At 41.1% G+C, this 14,291-nt stretch overlaps 1 protein-coding gene across 2 annotated transcripts; it reads left to right on the forward strand.

Annotated features, from left to right (window-relative positions):
• Window positions 1-758: 758 nt before the first annotated feature.
• LOC109986488 (histone-lysine N-methyltransferase SETDB1-B-like) lies at window positions 759-14,240 on the forward strand. 2 transcript variants are annotated; one of them, XM_065957889.1, is made up of 25 exons: window positions 759-877; window positions 2,228-2,431; window positions 3,409-3,575; window positions 3,678-3,730; window positions 4,717-4,837; window positions 4,932-5,102; window positions 5,229-5,430; window positions 5,902-5,975; window positions 6,151-6,341; window positions 6,491-6,620; window positions 6,746-7,076; window positions 7,908-8,021; window positions 8,137-8,440; window positions 8,539-8,800; window positions 9,670-9,760; window positions 9,850-9,966; window positions 10,080-10,249; window positions 10,374-10,598; window positions 10,748-10,918; window positions 12,083-12,213; window positions 12,327-12,346; window positions 12,459-12,577; window positions 12,679-12,935; window positions 13,037-13,125; window positions 13,903-14,240. In XM_065957889.1, the coding sequence occupies exons 1-25, from the start codon at window positions 861-863 to the stop codon at window positions 14,018-14,020; spliced, it is 3,849 nt and encodes a 1,282-aa protein (XP_065813961.1). In that variant the 5' UTR covers window positions 759-860; the 3' UTR covers window positions 14,021-14,240. The 2 variants fall into 2 exon arrangements, with proteins under 2 accessions (XP_065813961.1, XP_065813962.1); XM_065957890.1 differs by having other exon boundaries at window positions 3,678-3,721.
• Window positions 14,241-14,291: the final 51 nt, after the last annotated feature.

Here is a 14,291-nt window from a genome sequence, read left to right on the forward strand (position 1 = left end):
GCAAAACAGATGTCCTGCTCCCTTCACCAAATTCAAACACAATGTTTTGGTGCTTATGCACAAAGTTGCATTCAATGGAAAAAGAAAAGTGAACTAAAACCAAAGCTTCTATCATTTGATGTCAAATCAGCGGTTGTGTTTATTTCAACAAAGGCAGCAACATCTGGAATCTTCAGGAGAGTAAACCCCGCTAAGAAAAAAAACAAGAGTAATAATTTCTGTGCACTTTGAATCTGCTCATGGCTGGAGTCAGTCAAATATTTTAAAATGTACTATTAGATTTACTCATCATTAACAATGAATAATTCTACATAGGGATAAGCACAAGGTGATCAATGATTTCTTTATCAGAAATGTGTCCTGAAAATTGAATACAATAATCTATAAATACCAGTTTATCATACCACTTTTTCACATTTCAGGGTTGTCTTATTTTCATGATATCGTTTAAATTAATAAATCTCACTTCAGGGTACTGTTGTTCTTTAACGAAACATTAAACAAGTATACATCAGATCAAATCAAATCAAAGCTTGATAAACGTAAAAATGTATAAATGACATCGTGATAAATATGTAGGCGGGGATGATGAAGGTTGTTTTTACACTTCTTTCAAAATAAAACGTGATGAAAAAAAATTGGGCGGTCTTGTCAGCATCGTTTTTCGTTCGCGCACGTTTTATGTACCTGGGTAGCCCGAATGAGCGGCCCTTTCATCTCTCACACAACCCCAAAGTCGTTCAACAACACCGCCCTTGTCGGATGCCCTGAGAGACAAAACAGAAGCTACTTTTTGTTGCTAGCCAGCCGGTAGCAACAGCTAGCTAGCTATTTTTTTTTTTTTAAAGCAGGCAGGCAGGATGGAAAGCAGCGACGGGTGAGTGTTTAATGCTGCTGTTAAATAAATGCTTGGCGCTTGAAGTATGTTTGGCAGCAGCCCCAGAGGACACCATGCTGATTGTTTGGCAGATACGCACATCGCATCTCTCAGAAGATGATAAATCGTCGATGCTAATGCTAGGCCAAGAGGCTAACATGCTCTGTCGTTGAGTGTTGTTGTTCTATATCCTCATGTTTACCCAGCATGTGTGCAACTACAGTATTAATGCAGGTATTAATGGGTTATGGCTGTAGTTACTCTTTTCACCGAGACTCAAGTTTTGCAGGTAATTAAACAGGATTTGGGGGTTTAAATGCTCCTTTGTTTTGCTAACCAGTAGCATACTTACTGACTCTTACACTTTAATAGCTTTTAAAACAACATTTAGACTGATCATCTTTAGTTGTTATTTTAGAGCATGGTAGCAATGTGCCCCATTAGTACTAACTAAATGTTGATCTGGTTTGGGTCAAAGTAGTTATCATCAGCCTCGGTTGTCAGTGTGCTTGCAAAACAAAAGTAAACATCAACATATTAGACGAGTATACTTTGTTTGTTTACTTTTTTAACTTGCAGACCAGCTTCAGTACTTTGGTATGAGACGCATTGATGACCTTCACTGCAGACATCCACGATCAGCACGTTAAAAAGACAGATTGAACACATGATCAGGGTTTTTTTATTTGCAGAACTAATGCGTCCTTAAAAACAGTAAGGATGCAATCCATTATTCATGCTTTGTACTGTTTTTAAAAAAAAGTCTGCGTGAATCATCAAACAGTCTCCTTACCAAACTAAAACAAACTCTCTGTGTGTGTGGAAATGTATACTTAAAGTTATTTGCTCATTTAATGATGCACATACCTGCACAACTATACAGCTAATCCATTGCAACTTTTGCACATCTAGTGTTCTGTCACATGTTTGTATTTTATTCTATATAAGCTTCATGTCAGCAGAAGCATTGCTTTATTTAAAATAGCTTTTTACTGTTTTTGCTCTTTTTCTTGCTATTCTTTTTTTTTTTGCATCAAAAAACAAAGTCTTATTTCTTGTATGTGTAAATGTACGCGTCAATAAAAATCAATATTGATTCTATTATACTAATGTCTGTAATTGGATATGGTAACTATAAGCTTATCACATCAATAGCTGTGTTTTATTCTGTTAGGCTTAATTATAAACTGCAAACTGACTTCCTGGTAGCTACAACAAAATCAGAAAATCAAGTCTCTCTACAAGTAGCTGTAAACTGTCAGAAAAAAGTAAATCAGAGTGAGACAGAGAAGAAACATGTGGATATATCGTGATCATGTTTACAATCCTTCTCTGCTGTTCGCTCCTCAGAATGGAGGTGGACGGCTGGGACTCCAATCTGGAGGAGGAGCTGGGCATTTCTCTGGACGAGCTGAAGAAGTGGATTGAAGAAACTGTGGAGAAGAGCGAGATCGTGCAGAAGAAAAAGGCTCAGCTGACGGAACTCAAAGAATGGGTGGAGCAGAAAGAGGAAGAGGAGGCCAAGACAGAGATGCTTCTCAAAGATGCCAACCAGTAAGATCTTTCCCCAAATGCTGTTTTATTTTATTTGTGGTATTCTATTGTCTTTTTTTAAGAAGTCAATAAACAGTATTTTTATGCCGGTATGCAACTTTTTTGTTGTTGGTACAATTGTTTTCTACACCATTTGGATGATGTTAGAGACCATGATGCTTAAACCTAAGTGAAAACATTGAGGTGTTGCCAAACGCTGTCATGCAAAATGTGAACACATCCTCCAGAATTCTAGATCTTTCTTAGCGATTAAGTTGTATTTTAATTGGATGTCAAGTTCTGGATAAATACTTCTCTAACCAATTTTAATTAATTTCTGCCTAAAACTCAAACCATCTCATATTTTTACTAACAAACACGAGACGAGTACCAGTGATAACACCGTATGGCATCTTTACGTCTTACAATAGAAATTGATTTAAGTATTTAGCTGATTTTCAGTTTTTATTGATCATTTTTATTTCTCCACCAAACATTGTCTTCATGTTTGACAATAGGAAGTCTGATTATTTTCACACTTTCTGCAGAAGCAATTAGATTTACAAAGTTCCATGGTTTAGGCCCAATGTGTGACTGAGCTGTGTTGTGGGGAATTCACTTCTTAATTGGATGCTGTCAGTTTAGGATGACAGTGATGGTAACACTCTTTAAAAAACATTAATAGTAAATCTTCTGAGGGTTTTCTCTTCAGACACAGATTACATTAACTCAGAGGAACCGCCAAAAGAAGAGCTGTCTTTTGCCCATTTTAGAGCCTGAAAATCTCTTTTTTATTTCCATGGGAACTTTGAGCAAGGAAACCAGAAATTTGATGCCAACTGTGACAGATGTGACAGTGAGGTAGTAGAAACACAGAATGTATACATTGATGAAGGGATTTTAATTTATTGGAATAAGTCATATAATGAGGGATGCACATCCTGCTTTGCAGTGATACAAGTGATTGTGTCTGACATTTCTCTCCCGTCTCTTCTCAGGTCGGTGTTGGAGTGTGAGAAACTGGTGAAGGAAACATACCAGAAGAACGGCCTGGTGTACCGTGAGAGCAGCTCAGAGGACGAGGGAGGTGGAGGTGGCCTGTTGTCCTCCGAGGTCATCGAGATAGACGATGACGACGATGATGATGTCATCGCAGTCGGCTGCCGTAAGTCGCTCTCTTGTGAGATCCATAACCATTTACTCCTTCAATGACATGTAAACATTCAGTTTTTTTAATACCTGCTTCACCTCTCTTTGTCACGTTCAGTGGTTCCTCCTAAGAAGACGCTCACTCCGAGCAAAGATCCATCGGTGAGAACAGTAAATGGCTTTATTACATTATTATGGATTTAAACTTTATTTGTTGAATGATTGATGTGAGCAGGTCTGAGGGGAGTTTAAAGAGATGGCTTTTTGAGTTTGAATTAATAAAAAAAAAAGATAGTCCACCGACAAAGAACATTTATGCACCAACAAAGACAGCACAAAAATTATTTTAGTGTTTTTTATGTCATGTTTTTGGTACCTAAATATTCCAGTGTATTATGTTGTATCTTGACTGTTATGGCAGCTGCTGTAACATTTTAATTTTGTACAAAGGATGAAAGAAGTCTCAATCTAAGAGTTTGTCTACACGCACTGTCTTACACATACTGGACATCATCTAAAACTGTGATTCCTTCAGATAACTTACAATACATGAAAATAAAAGTACAGTTTGTGCCATCCGAGCAGCTTTTATCCCAAGAGGGCATTTTTCATTAAGGATAAAATGAATTGAATTATACCAAAGGAAACATTTTTAGTGCCCTCTCATTTTAAAGTTCAATGAATGTGTATTTTGTATAAAAGTGTTTTTATAAGAGCTATGTACATATAAACTGAATTGAAACTTAAGTGTAGAAAAATCAAAGAAGGTGCCTATATATCATTACGGGCAGCAAAAGACAATGACCTCTTATGTCCTAAAATACAGTTAGTACCATGTAAGTTAGTGTGCATTAGGACAGCACTCACACATGTCCTCTCTCTCCTGTGTGATTTAATCATGGTCTGTTCTTAGAAAATGCCTTTGTTCTGTATTCAGCTGTCCTGCCTTATGAAGCACTATTGATGAGTTTTCCCCAAAACTGAGTAAGAAAAATAAAATGTTAAAGGTTTTGCTCACTTTTGATAATGGCCATGCAGCAGGTGTTTGACAAAGGTTTACAGAAATGCTCACAAGGAAACATTATTGTTGGTTTGATAGCAAACATCTATGAGGGGAAACTTTTCTCAGTATTTGCCTCTTATATGGATTTCTTCAGGTAAAAGACACCTCTGCAGCTCTACAGAAAACAGTGCAGCAGGTGAAGAAGTTGACCCAAATAGTCAACAAGCCTGGTGTTCCATTGATTCGATCTCCAATGCAGTCTACATCCCTGACAAGTGAGACCACATACTCGGTCATGCATGTGTTACACCTGTGGCAAAGTATTTAATGTAAAGTACTTACTGTGTATGTGACTCTCATTCCCTCCAGGTATACATAGTTCAGCTCCAGCAGTGTTTGTGTCCCAGCTTTCGTCTCATTCCATGACCCAGCCGAACCCAAACATCAAAGAGGAAGAGCTCAGAGTCGGGATGATCATTCTGGGAAAGAAGCGCACCAAGACCTGGCACAGAGGCGCCCTTGTTGCCATCAACCCTGTCGGTGTGTAACCAGAACATTTCATCATACTTTAGGAGAACTTTAAAAATGATATTAATCACTCAACACCTCTTTGTTTCCTCATGTATGAAGTCTTTGCTTGAATGTTTCTAATCTGCCCAAATTCAGGAAACGGTGTTTTCAAGTATAAAGTGAAGTTTGATAAAGGAAAGAGTCTGCTGTCAGGAAATCACGTGGCATTCGACTACAACCCCATCCTGGAGAGTCTGTTCGTCGGGGCTCGTGTAGTCGCCAAGTACAAGGACGGCAACCTGGTGTGGCTCTATGCTGGCATAGTGGCAGAGATGCCCAACACAAAGAACAAGATGAGGTGGGCACAAATACTTTATCAGACTTAAATCTGAAACATGAATAATTTTTACACCTAAAAATAAAATGTTAGTTGTCGCTGGCTTACAAAATGTTCCATTAGAAGACCCTTTACATAAATCACAGGATGTAACCTCTGGATCAGTGGTTCTCCATGGGTCTAGACTCAGGACCCACCACCAGCTCCTTCATGGAAAATTGTGACCCGAATTTCAGATATTTTTCAACCAATCAGATTTGTTTAATGTGAAATAGTGCAGTTTGGACTTCAGACAGTACGACACGTGACAGAACAAAGAAACAAAATAAAACAAACATGTTGGAAAGCGCTTCGTAGACTTTTTTTGACACAATATTTTTTCCAGACACAGATTAGCGGCCCACTGAAAATGGAGCCGCGACCCACTTTTGGGTCCCGACCCACCGGTTGAGAAACACTGCTCTAGATAATAACATCTGCTTTGTGTTTCAGATTTCTGATCTTCTTTGATGATGGCTACGCTTCATATGTTAATCTTCCTGACCTTTTCCCTGTTTGCCGACCATGTAAGCGCCCGTTTCTCTATTTAGTCTTTTTTTCTTTGAAGCCTGGAGAAATCTGTAATTTGTCTAGCTTTTAAATATGTTGAGGTTTGTTAAAGCTGGCAGAAGGTTTCTGGTGACTTCTTGAGTAAAAAAAATTGTCGCTGTAAGGGAGATTTTTTTTGCCTTGTTTTTACAGTGAAGCGTACCTGGGAGGACATTGAGGATGCATCATGTCGAGACTTCATTGAGGAGTACATCACTGCATATCCCAGCAGGCCTATGGTGCTCCTAAAGGTTGGACAGATCATCAAGACAGAGTGGGAGGGAACGTGGTGGAAGAGCAAAGTGGAGGAGGTGGATGGAAGCTTGGTCAAGATCCTCTTTTTGGTATGCGGATGGAGACAACTAAGAATCAAACACTTTGCTGTAAAAGGCAGGGAGGGGTTATGTTTATAGCCAGTGACAACATCAGTTTGGATGGTAGTGTACTTATCAGTGAAACAGTTGATGTTGAGTGAATGTTTTGTGTTGTTCAGGATGATAAGAGGAGCGAGTGGATCTACAGAGGCTCCACCAGGTTGGAGCCAATGTTCAACCTGAAGATGACCTCTGCCAACACGCAGGAGAAGAAGCTGGCAGGACAGCAGAGGTCACGACCTAACATGGGTAACACACACACACACACGTATTACTGTGTATACACAAACACTCACACAATGAATCACCACATGCAATTTGTATTGCGACATCTTGAAGTCACTTAATGTCTTTCTGTCTGTTCTGATTTTTAGGGGCGTTAAGGAGTAAGGGTCCAGTAGTTCAGTACACCAGCGACGGACATGTCGGAGCCTCTCCTGTGAAATCACCACAGCCCTCACCCAGCCAGTCTTCACTGACACCACAACCTCCATCCCGGCCTCAGCCCCAGCAGCCCCAGCAGCCCCAGCAGCCACAGATCCAACACACCCCTCAGCCTCCGCAGCCACTGCAGCCCCTACAGCCCCTACAGCCCCTACAGCCCCTACAGCCCCCACAGCCCCTACAGCCCCTACAGCCCCCACAGCCCACACAGCCCCCACAGCCCACACAGCCCCCACAGCCCCCACAACCTCCCCGTGTTGAGTAAGTGATACCTTCTGATCATCTAGCTCCAACATTTTCTAAAGGCATTTATCTGTGATGTTTAACTACACACAGAAAAACTGAAGCTTGGTCGATTTTTTTTTCTTTTGTTGGAGCCCTCTTTAGAATGCAAACAAATTATCCAAGCAAAGTCATACCAAAATTTAATAGGAATACTGAGATGGCCACTTCAATGCACTAATATGGGACACTGAAATTATTTTTTGCTGCCTGCTCCATTGAAAGGAAATTCAGTTTTTGATTTAGAGAAAGTAGTTCACTCTGCTTAAGGGTTTTTTTTGCCGACCTGCCATGGTGCAACTCCTCACCTTGTTTCTGGGATAATGAAATGTATCTTAGGGACATTGTGACGTCACTGTTTTGTGTTACAGTAGGAGCCGAGACTCACATTTTGATCCAGAGATGGCAGAAAAACGCTGCTACAGAGTGACTGTTTTAAAGGAACTAATCGATGCTTTCAGACACCTGGGAGCAGTACAATAAGCTGTTACTTGTCTGTTAAGGAGACATATTGCCACTCTGTGGAGCATCTAAAGCAAATGTCTACGCAGACACTTCATTTCAGCACATATTGAATTAACACTAAGCAACATTGGTGTTCATTTGGAATTGGCCTAATAAATACATTGACAGTTCTTGCAAAAAGAAAACAAGCTGACACAACAATATTGAGGGGAAAAGCATAGTCATGTTTCAACTTCAACTAAACATTACACATGTAGTAATGTCACAGAAACAACATTATCTATACGGCTATGAATGTAAAATCTGAGTGTTAATGACTGATCTTTTCTCCTCGCTGTCCTCAAGCAACAAGCATCAGATGGCAAAGAAGAGCACTTCTCCGTTTGTCCCAGGAGTTGGAGGCACTCATGCCTCCAAAGTCATGCAGTCTCTTTCCTCCAGTCCCAGCAACTTCACTGGGTGAGTCCACCTGATTCTTTCTGTCTAATAAGTTGACACAGGATAAAAGGTCTGTTGAAAGGGATATCATCTTAGTTATTTTTTTCTCTTTGTCTCTTGTTTTGTCCTTCCACAGAGTGAGAATACTGAATACTCAAAATACTACTACACTAACTTTTGCACAACCGTATCAGAGACAGTTGCCCACTCTGGCTGGAGCCCCTCCTCCTGTCACCCACGCTGTGGCGACCATCCCACATCAACCTGCGTACCGAGCCCCGACAGACCGCATCTTCTACCTGACGCACACTTGCCAGCCTGCGTGTCTGAACAGAGTCCGCCCTGTGAAACCAGACCTGCACCGCGGAAAGAACCCGCTCCTCACACCTTTACTGTACGATTTCAGACGTATGACAGGGCGACGCAAAGTCAACCGCAAGGTACAGAGTGCCTCTCTAACCATTCATTTTTTGACATGTTTTGCTTTTATTATTTCAACATGAACTGAACTGAACGTCTCTTTGTGTCCATCCCTCAGATGTCCTTCCATGTGATCTACAAGGCCCCTTGTGGTCTTTGTCTTCGGAACATGTTAGAGATCCAGCAGTACCTCTTCCAGACCCGCTGTGACTTTATATTCCTGGAGATGTTCTGTCTCGACCCCTATGTGCTGGTGGACCGGCCCTTCCAGCCTCAGAGGCCATTCTACTACATCCCCGACATCACAGGCGGAAAGGAAGATATCCCCCTCTCCTGCGTCAATGAGATCGATACCACCCCGCCTCCTAATGTAGCTTACAGTAAGGCTTGTTTTAGGATCAGAACAAAGGAGAGATTAACTTGACCTTGTGCCAGGAACAGGGGAATAAATATCATATGTCGTCTAAGAAGATCAATGTGTCAGAAAAGGCATTCACAGAGTCATAGAGGGGAGCTTCACAGATTCATCCAAATCTGTTTATTGGCACTTTTATATATCCTAGATTTATGACATAAAGGGAAATATTAGACTAATTAAGCCCAAATAAGACTGATTTTGTTTTTATTTTGATGATTTTGGCTTACAGCTCATTACAATTAAAAAAAAAAAAAAAAAAAATCCAGGATCTCAAAATATTAGACTATTACATAAGATTTATAATACAGATATATCAACCCTTCTGAAAAGTATGTTCATATACTCGGTACTCGGTCGGGGCTCCTTTTGCATGAATTACTGAATCGATGTGGTGTGGCATGGAGGCAGTCAGCCTGTGGCACTGCTGAGGTGTTATGTTGCTTTGATAGCAGCCTTCAGCTCGTCTGTATTGTTAGGTCTGGTGTCTCTCATCTTCCTCTTGACAGCCCCATTGATTCTCTATGGGGTTCAGGTCAGGTGAGTTGGCTTGCCAATCAAGCACAATAATACCATGGTCAGCAACCAGTGACTGGTAGATTGTTGTAGTATTTTACATGGTTTTTTTAATATGTTTTTTACTTTACTGAGAGCTATTTTGGAAAGTATTTAGTCCCCTGTTCCACATGCAGGTGTTGTGAAACATGTACCAAAAAAAAGAAAAGATCACCTCTCCATGCAGCGGCATGTTGTTGCCCTGACTGTGTTCAGAAATCCCAGGGGAATAAGTCATTATAGAGAGACTTATAGATTTTTCTTTTCTCTCTCCTTAAGGTAAAGAGCGCATTCCTGAAGACGGAGTTTATATCAACACCAGTGCAGACTTCCTGGTCGGCTGTGAATGTACTGACGGCTGTCGAGACAAGTCAGTGATGCTTCTCAACTCTGAACCACCGTTCTTTAAAATTCTTCCACTGTTGATGATCTGAACACGTCTTTATGTCTTTATTAAAGATCCAAATGCTCGTGCCACCAGCTGACCCTGCAGGCCACAGGCTGTACACCAGGGGCCCAGATCAACACAAGCGCTGGATTTTTACACAAACGATTAGAGGAGTGTCTCCCCACAGGGTCAGACATGAAACACGCACCAAAGCACCTCCAACCTCATAAGAAGTTCATTATAATTATTGTCTCGTCTAACAGTAATCCATCCTTCTCTCTGATTTTGTTCCCTCTCTCAGGATTTATGAGTGTAATAAGAGGTGTAAATGCTGTGCTGAGATGTGTACTAATCGACTAGTGCAGCACGGCCTGCAGGTGCGTCTCCAGCTCTTTAAGACCCAGAACAAGGGCTGGGGCATCCGATGTCTGGACGACGTGGCCAAGGGCTCTTTCGTCTGTATTTATGCTGGTGAGGAAGAGGGGCAGACCTATAACAGATTTCTTCAGTTTCTTTAAGGGCAGAGGGGATGGAGAATCAGCAGTCATGCAGACAATCATTTTGCCCTCTCACCCTTTATCTCCCGTTTCTCCAGGTAAAATTTTAACGGACGACTTTGCCGACAAAGAAGGCCTAGAGATGGGTGACGAGTATTTTGCTAATTTAGACCACATTGAGAGTGTGGAGAATTTCAAGGAGGGCTACGAGAGCGAGGCTCACTGCTCGGACAGCGAGGGGAGCGGTGTGGATGTATCCAGAATCAAAATACAACCATCTGCTTTAGTATCTAATAACCCCGTGGGCCGACCGTCCAAAAAAAGTGAGTCCCAGCCCAACCATGAAGGATCTTGTTGGTCTTTTACACATCTGGTTTGAAGTCTTGGAAGTGTTTGTTCCACTAAGCATAGCTCATCAATGTCCACTTTTTCTTCACTCTTTTTTTTCCTCTTCTTTTTCTTTCTGCCGCAGCTCGAAGCCCAAGCTCATCGGGGGACAGTAACGATGACGACGACAAGGATTCAAAGAGCGAGGATGAAAGTGACAGTTCAGATGACACGTTTGTGAAGGAAAGCTACTTCAGCTCCAGCTCTGTGTGGAGAAGTTACACCACACGGGGGCAGGTCAAAGGCAACAAGGAAGGTGAGCTGGAGGAAGATGATGACACCGTTTTAATCCAACAGATAAATATGTTTATTTGAAAGTTAGGTTTGATTCTTAACCAAGCCTTTTTAAACACATTATAAGTGATGTGATATTATGTGCTAAATAGTGAGCTTGAGAGTTGAATGTTAACAGAAACCTTTGGATAAAGCTTGGCTAGCTATTTGACCCTTTCCCTTTTGTTTATGCTAAACTGCCTACTGCCTCTAATGCCAGCTAATTTATAGTCCATCTACTGTATGACTCAGAAGTTTATATCTTTGTTAAATGTTGATTATCGTAACATACATACATCTGTATGTCTTGGAAATTAATTGGCATTTGCCTGTTAATTTAACGTTTCAGATTAAAAGGATCATCAGTATTCATTTAAACAACACCCTGCGACCCTAAAAAACCAGTGTCAAAGCCAGGCGTACACTGTGTGAATTCAGGCTGATTTAGACCCGATTTCTCAGTCGAACAAAACATATTTAAGTTGAGTCGAACTTCAGGCCGATCTCCTGGCGTTAATCGTACAGCTGCAGACACTCACACAGTGTGGGCAGAGCCACAAGCCCACTCTGGGACTCTTTTTCGTGATTTCACCTGCACAGACTGACACGCAGCTTCTGAAATCACCATGGAAACATCAGGCATGCCTGTTTAATCTTATTCATATTCCCCCTCCTTTCATGAAAAAAAAAAAACACAAGCAGAAACATCTGCAGACCTCAAGCGGACAGAGAATATTTAATTTAGCTGCCAGTTAGCTTGTGTTTAGGGGTGATGCTAAGTGTGTGACAGAGAGAGAGAGAGAGCTTTTTTTACTGGTGTAAGGTGCACAGTGTCTGCTCTCAGGTCATGCCCTACAATGAGGTCGTATATTGTGATTCCATAAAACGCGAGCTTTGCATTATAAACAATTTAGTCGCACCGTGTGAGCTGACTCTCCACCTCTAATTTTAAACAATCATACAGTGTACCCCGGGCTGCAGGTGAAGTCTCAGACTTGAAGGTGAATTAGAGTTTATTTCTAAAGAGATTTCTCTTATAACTGGGAATATCTTCACTGTTTCTCCTGCATTGATTTTGTGAGTCCAGAGGGAGGTTTGTTAGATTTATCTTACCTCTGTTCACACACCTCTCCCCTTCCTGCCTCAGGGAGTCAAGACAGTAAAGATGGATTGAGTGCTTCAGTCAAAGGGCCTGATGATGATAAACCTCCACCCATGCCAGAGGAGATGGGGAAAAGTAAAGTGGCTTCATGGCTTACCAGTCAGGGGATAAAGAAGGTGAGTACAGAGGACATAAAGTTTAAATAACATTTCCAAGAACTTTAAACTTGCATCTCTTAATTTTCTTGCATTGTGATCGATAACGCTGCTTTTTTTGTTGTTTCTTTCAGGAATCTGGAGACAGCAAAAGGTGTGATACATTTATGGGCTGTTTCAATGATTCAACATTTTTATGAATGACATTTGAACTCTTTAAAGACATAGATAGAGTGTTGTTAAGATGAATTTTGTGTTCCTTGCAGTCAAGTGAAGTCAGAAACAGGAAAGAAGCAGGATGTGATGACACTCTCTGACAGTGATGATGTTCAGACCATCAGCTCTGGATCTGACGACAACAAAGAGAAGGAGAAAGTCACCCCTGGTGAGGAAAAAGGAAAAGAGTCAAATCAATTAATTCTACACCACATTGATTATGATCACGTGATTTTGACCGTTTCTTCTCTCCCCGCTGCTCTTTCTTAGGCGTGACTAAGAAGCAGGTCGCAGTGAAATCTACCCGAGGCATCGCCCTGAAGGGCAGCCACGGGATGATGGTGAAAACGGGTCCACCCGGAGGTGGTGGAGGGCAGGGGGGTCAGGGAGGAAAAAAAGGACAGCAGGGACAGACGGGAGGAGGAACTGAAAATGCTCACAGGAACACCCGTCTGTTCTTTGACGGTGAAGAGTCCTGCTACATCATCGATGCCAAGCTGGAAGGAAATCTCGGCCGTTACCTCAATGTGAGTGTCATTTAAAGCATCAAAGAGTGTAACCACCAACAGTCTGCTCCTTTTGTGGTTATATTTAATATTGTCTTCTCTGTCTGCTCTCTGTATTACAGCACAGTTGTAGTCCTAACCTTTTTGTCCAGAATGTGTTCGTGGACACACATGACCTGCGCTTTCCCTGGGTGGCGTTCTTTGCCAGCAAGTGAGTTTTGAAACAAGTTTGTGTAAAATTTACTTCAATTTCCTTTTACGTTTCATCAAACTTTTGGAGCATCAGAAGAATTATGCAAGACTTTATAGCTTGAATAGGCCGCAAACTAAATGTGGGAGTATGTTTTTCAAGCAGTAATTTGTTTGAAATTACATATTTTAGAAACTTAAATTATGTAATTGATATTTTTTTGACAACGTGTTAAATGACTTTCTGAAAATTAGAATCTACAGCTCACCTCTTATTTCTACAGAGCTTGAGAGGGAGTTTAAACTCACTATTCAATTTAAACTTTGGTGTTACCTTCACTTTGTAATGCTCTTATATAGTATATTCTAAAAAAAACTACTCTTGACCTAAAATAAAACACAGGTAGTTACTAGTGGAGTGGAAGATTTAAAAGCTAAAAGGACAGATATCTTCTTAAGTGTTGGTTGAAACTGATTAGAGCCAAACATTAGAAGGACTGGGTGGGGAATGGAAATGCAATTATCAGGTGGCCAGAAAAACAAGACTCCAGGTGCAATTTTAAATATATATATTTTTAAAAGCTTTTAAGGGACGCCAGATAGTCTAGCTGCCCACCCCATGTACTGATGCTACAGTCCTCGTCACCTCCATCGTGGGTTCAAATCCGACCTCTGCCCTTTGCTGCATGTCATCCTCTACTCTCTCCTCCCGACATGTCCTGTCTCTCTTCAGCTGTCTTATCTAATGAAGGCAAAAAGTTCCAATAAAATAACTTTTAAAAAATCTGTCCTTGTTAAGGCGGATCCGAGCCGGCACAGAGCTGACCTGGGACTACAACTACGAGGTGGGCAGTGTGGAGGGGAAGGTGCTGCTCTGCTGCTGTGGATCAACCGAGTGCAGAGGAAGACTGCTGTGATCTTCATCCGTCATGGACGTCACTCCCTCTTGTGCATCTTTAAGAAGACTTCGAGGAGCCCTTCAACACTGTTTTTATAAGTTGAACAACTGTTATCATTTTTATTATATTTCAGCTGTTTTTTTGCCTTTATTTTATATGAACATATTTTTCCTGATTGTCTCATTTTATCCATGACCAGTTTCTGAATAAAAGTTTTTTTTTTCTTGATGGAACCAAAGCTCCTGCATCTGCACTTTTGTTGCACTAACACAGAATATAAGAAATCTGT

Source organism: Labrus bergylta, chromosome 8 (assembly GCF_963930695.1).
Source record: "Labrus bergylta chromosome 8, fLabBer1.1, whole genome shotgun sequence".
Taxonomy (NCBI): Eukaryota; Metazoa; Chordata; class Actinopteri; order Labriformes; family Labridae; genus Labrus; species Labrus bergylta.

Bases quoted from the DNA above. Each gene is read 5' to 3' on its own strand.
- LOC109986488 (XM_065957889.1), top strand. The intron at 5,976-6,150 runs GTAAGCGCCCGT...TTGTTTTTACAG, and splicing joins TTTCCCTGTTTGCCGACCAT to TGAAGCGTACCTGGGAGGAC. The intron at 12,347-12,458 runs GTGTGATACATT...TGTTCCTTGCAG, and splicing joins GAATCTGGAGACAGCAAAAG to TCAAGTGAAGTCAGAAACAG.